The sequence below is a fragment of the Trypanosoma equiperdum genome (genome assembly GCF_001457755.1).
Source record: "Trypanosoma equiperdum strain OVI genome assembly, contig: ctg_1300, whole genome shotgun sequence".
Lineage (NCBI taxonomy): Eukaryota > Euglenozoa > Kinetoplastea > Trypanosomatida > Trypanosomatidae > Trypanosoma > Trypanosoma equiperdum.
The window spans coordinates 1-4,425 of record NW_027123284.1 but is presented as its reverse complement, the minus strand read 5'-3'; the positions used below and the strand labels follow the sequence as shown (position 1 = coordinate 4,425).

At 38.7% G+C, this 4,425-nt stretch overlaps 1 protein-coding gene across 1 annotated transcript; it reads right to left on the bottom strand.

Annotated features, from left to right (window-relative positions):
* Positions 1-707: 707 nt before the first annotated feature.
* TEOVI_000591200 (Methyltransferase domain/Methyltransferase involved in Williams-Beuren syndrome, putative) lies at positions 708-1,847 on the bottom strand (the record flags this gene model as incomplete). Its single annotated transcript, XM_067221024.1, has 1 exon — positions 708-1,847. The coding sequence occupies one exon, from the start codon at positions 1,845-1,847 to the stop codon at positions 708-710; it is 1,140 nt and encodes a 379-aa protein (XP_067077125.1).
* Between the last annotated feature and the right edge of the window lie 2,578 nt (positions 1,848-4,425).

Here is a 4,425-nt window from a genome sequence, read left to right as displayed (position 1 = left end):
ATATATATATATATATATATATATATAAGAAGGTATACGAAATACTTTACAGAGGAAATGATGATATGGTCAACCGTCAATCTGTCCAACTTTTGTTTTCCTCCTTTAAAACGAATTGGATTTTGCAGCTTCAGTATAATAAGTTTACTGATATGAAACACTGACCCTTTCCATGAGGTTCCCTTCAGTCATTGTTCTCTCTTCCACATTCACGGGACGTGGAAGAGAGAACAATGACTGAAACACAACACTGGGAAGTTCTCACACATACTCCGCTATGAAAGGAAACAACAACAAAAAAGGCTAAACGGAAACTTTTGCCTGACTGCATCAGATAAAAACAGCCAGACCATCCATCCAGCATTCATCCTTTAAACAGAATACAATGTAGTCACCTTCCCTCACCACTATATGTATATATCTTTTATATTTCTTTTACCTCTTTTGTTATACGCTGCTTACATCTTTTAATCGAATATTCACTTGGGTGTGAGGGCCTAAATTGCTAGCGAAAAAGGGAAATGTACTTCACAGTTTGAAGAAAAGCACTTGTAACCCACACAGACAATTTCTTTATTCAATCCCCCACCTTTCCTCAAGATATCATCAACATGTAGTGTGCTGGAAAGTGACGAGTGTGTTGAGTGCTTGCTTTCAGATGTTCAGACAGAGAACCAAAGAGAGACAGCGATAAGTGCGGAAACCAACTAAAAACGGGGTCGCCGCCTTCGCATGGTGTATTTTGTGTCTTCTGATGTTTTAAGGCCAAACTTGCGCCGCTCCGCCTTCTTAAGAAGAACCCACTCCTTCGTTCCAGTTACGGGACGATTGTCCTTTCGGCGACGTGCACCCGCCTGCCGCCCTCCATGACTACGCGACCGCTTGTGTGCCACTCGACCCCCCACGCGGGCCCCAAATCGTTGTCCCTCATCATTTTCCTCCTCACCTTCTTCTTCTCCATCCTCTTCCTCACATTCCTCCTCCTCTTCCACCTCTTCACCTCCTTCATTGCAGACAGAGAGTGGACGTGGAGGCATAAAACCACCCGCTACTTGGCCGGCTTGCACGACAAGGTAATGTTTCTTCGCTTTTGTGCTATGAGGAAAGTCTACCACGACACCACCAGAGAAACCACATAGCATGGCGGCTCTCGTGATCATATGCAGTTGTTCAACGTTAGCAGGGTAAAACTGAATTGCAGCCTTCGCCCCACGGCGGAGGGCATTGTAGAGGCATTGGAAAAGAGCACGCAACCGTCTTTGTGGAACTTGGCCGCGGCGGTCACTTTGACAAAGCCACTGCACGGCAGAAATTGAGACGGCACCATCAAATGCACCCGGGCGGAAGGGAAGTCCCTCACCCATATCTCCTCGCATGACCTCAACTATCGATGGTCCCGGTGGAAGAACAGCTTCAGCCTCATTTCCATCGCCGTCAGTGCTGTCATGGTCATCATTCTCATTCTCATTCTCATTTTCATCATGAATTGGACCCCAACGCACATCTCGCAAGTCCACACCTTCTATTGGTCCCTCATCCTCCTTTTCATCATCTTCCCGCATTAATTCCTCTGAAGCCTTTGCCATTCCGAGCATATCCGTACTAATATCAATCCCAATCCATGTATGGCCACACTCTCGCAAAACTTCACCACTTAATCCACTACCGCACCCAACGTCGAGGAGCAGCGCCGGACACCCACTTGGAAGTGCGAGGAGCTCCAGCGCCCGCCGTGTCATGGCTCGTTGAACCATTTGTACGCGGCCGCTACGAGTGTAGCGCTGAGCCCCATCAGCATTGTAAAGAATATCGGGTGGTGCCTCAAATTCGGGACGTGTTGGCGGCATTCTTCTTTTCGAATCGTGTTCCTATTTTATTGTGACCGTTTCCTCAACAAATAATTTAGCTTCACCCGCCCCCCCCCCTCTTTCCCGTCCTTATTTAACCACTATCTATCTCCCACTTGATGAAGCTACTCCTTGAAGTTGTGTGTGTGTGTTTTAAAAACACAAAAAAAAACAACAGCAGTTCCCCTGTGAGCAGAAACCAAAACTGTAAAATATGGCGGGACTAAAGGACCTTCCCACCCACCCCCCCTTTTCCTCTGAGCTGAATTATTACCCAGCACATCATTAAAATGAAATGAAAAATAAAAAAAAAATAAAACAAGAGGCACCGAAAAAAGAGTGGAAAAAAAAGAAGAAAAGAAAAGAGAATGATAAACAACATCAAGTGATGAAAGTACACATGAGTATTCCTTTTTATTTTACTGTTTTACTTTTATTTCATGCTCCGTCGTCTCCCTTTTTGTTTGTAAGCGAAAAAGAAAAAAAGAACACATTTCGAGGTCGCGCCTCACGGGATCGTCGAAACACGAGAGGAAAGAAGGAAAACAAAAACCGTGTAAATCAAAAGGGAAAAGCAAAAAAAAAAAAGAAATGAGTAAACAAACCCCAAACACACACGTAAATAAAGAAACTGTAGAGAGGGAAAGAAAAAAAAAAGGATCTGGGGAACGAATCGAAATAAAGGTACAACAACTAATAAAAAAGATGAAATGGGAAAAGAAGTGGAACAACGAAGAACCGAATAAGAAAAGAGAAACTGGAACAAAAAAGAGAGTGTTGCGTACTGGAATCGGTAAACGGCGGTAAAACATAAAACAAAACGCGTAAAAGTAATAACGAAAGCACAGCAGAAGCAACAACATCAAAACAACAAGAAGCAAAACTAATATCAGTTCCTCCTTTTCTTTTTAAATCTTTTCCTCGCACACTCCCCCCCCTTCCCTCACTGCTACTATTTTTGTTATTGTTGTAATAATCTTCTCACCCCAACTTTCCTTTTTTTTTCTCTCTCTCTCTCTTCTTCTTTTCCTTTGAAGTTTCTTTTTTTTTTTTATTTTGTCTATTTTCTCTCTTTCGTTTTGACTTTCCCTTTTTTTCTTTTTTCATACGTATGTGCCTTTGCGTCATGAGAGAAATGTCCTTCATGACGGCTGCTTTTCCACCTCCTTATATTTCATTTTCTTTTTTTTTACTTTTAAAAGTCCAGCACCATCACCAACACAATAATTAGCAACACAACTAATAATAATAATTATTATTATTATTATTAATATAATCAACAACAACAATATCATCAACATCATCATCATCATCATCACTGCTGCTACCGGCGTGTAACACATCCCTTTCTTTTCTTTTCTCCTTTTTGTTTTTTCTTTTTCTTTTTTCTATTCATATATCCATATATCCATATATATATATATATATAATAATTATTATTATTATTTTGAAAATTTCTTTTTTCTTCTTTCCCCCTCTTTTTTTTATTCACAATCTTCCTTTTCTTCCTATCACTATCCCTAAACTTGACACATTTCCTTTCAAGTATAAAACCCTATTTTTCCTTTTTTGTTTTTAAGAAAAAAAAAATTTCCCCTCCTTTTCCCTTTACACACCCTTTGCATATCCCACAAAAAGAAAATAAAAGATAAAAGATAAATAATAATTAAAACAAAACAACACAACAGCAGCAAAGAAGGAAGGAATAAAAAAAAAAAGAGAAAAAAGAGAGTTGTTTTCACTTCTTTTTTTCTTTCTTTTTTTTTTAATTATTTTTTCTTTTTTTTCCTTTGCTTTGCTTTGTCACCATCACAAAAAAAAAAAGCAAAACAACAGTTACCATCGCTATCATCATAACCGCGGCCAACTTGCTGCCACGTGGTGGAGAATATTAACAACAGGCTCTAAATGATAATAATGAAGCGTGTGTAACCGTAAGGGTAAAGGAAGCAGGTAAAAATTAAAAAAAAACAAACAAACAAACAAACACAACTTCCGTTGATGTTCTTTCATTTGTTCATCATTTTGCTAATGTTTCACTTCTAATTCATTTCTCCGGCTGCCATTTTCAGTAGTCTTTTTATTTTAAGTCCTCATAAGCTTCGCCCTTTTCTTTTTTCTTTTCTTTTTTTTCTTGCCTTTTTTGTTGGTTTGGTTCTAATATCCCTCTGCAACAACATACAGTTATTATTGTTATTATTATTGTTGTTGTTGTTGTTTTCCCCCATCTCTCTCTCTCCTGAAATAAGTGAGTTTCTCACCAACGCAAGACAAAAAAAAAAAAGAAAAAAAAGTGAAAAATGAAAATGAAGGAAACAACAACTTTTCCTCCATGATGTAAAAGGAAAAGAGCCGTAAACAAAGGTTTAGGAAATTGTAAAAATAAATACAAACAAAAAAATTTACTGATGGTTTACACCAATTTCCTCATAAAAACTTAAAAAACAAAACAATAAAAGAAAAGAAAAGAAAAGAAAAAAAGAAAACACGTCTGGAGGAATCTTCATGCATCTCCCTTCAGCCAATGTTACACAACCTCTTTCTCTTCTTCATTTTATCACTTCTGTAAAAAAAAAAA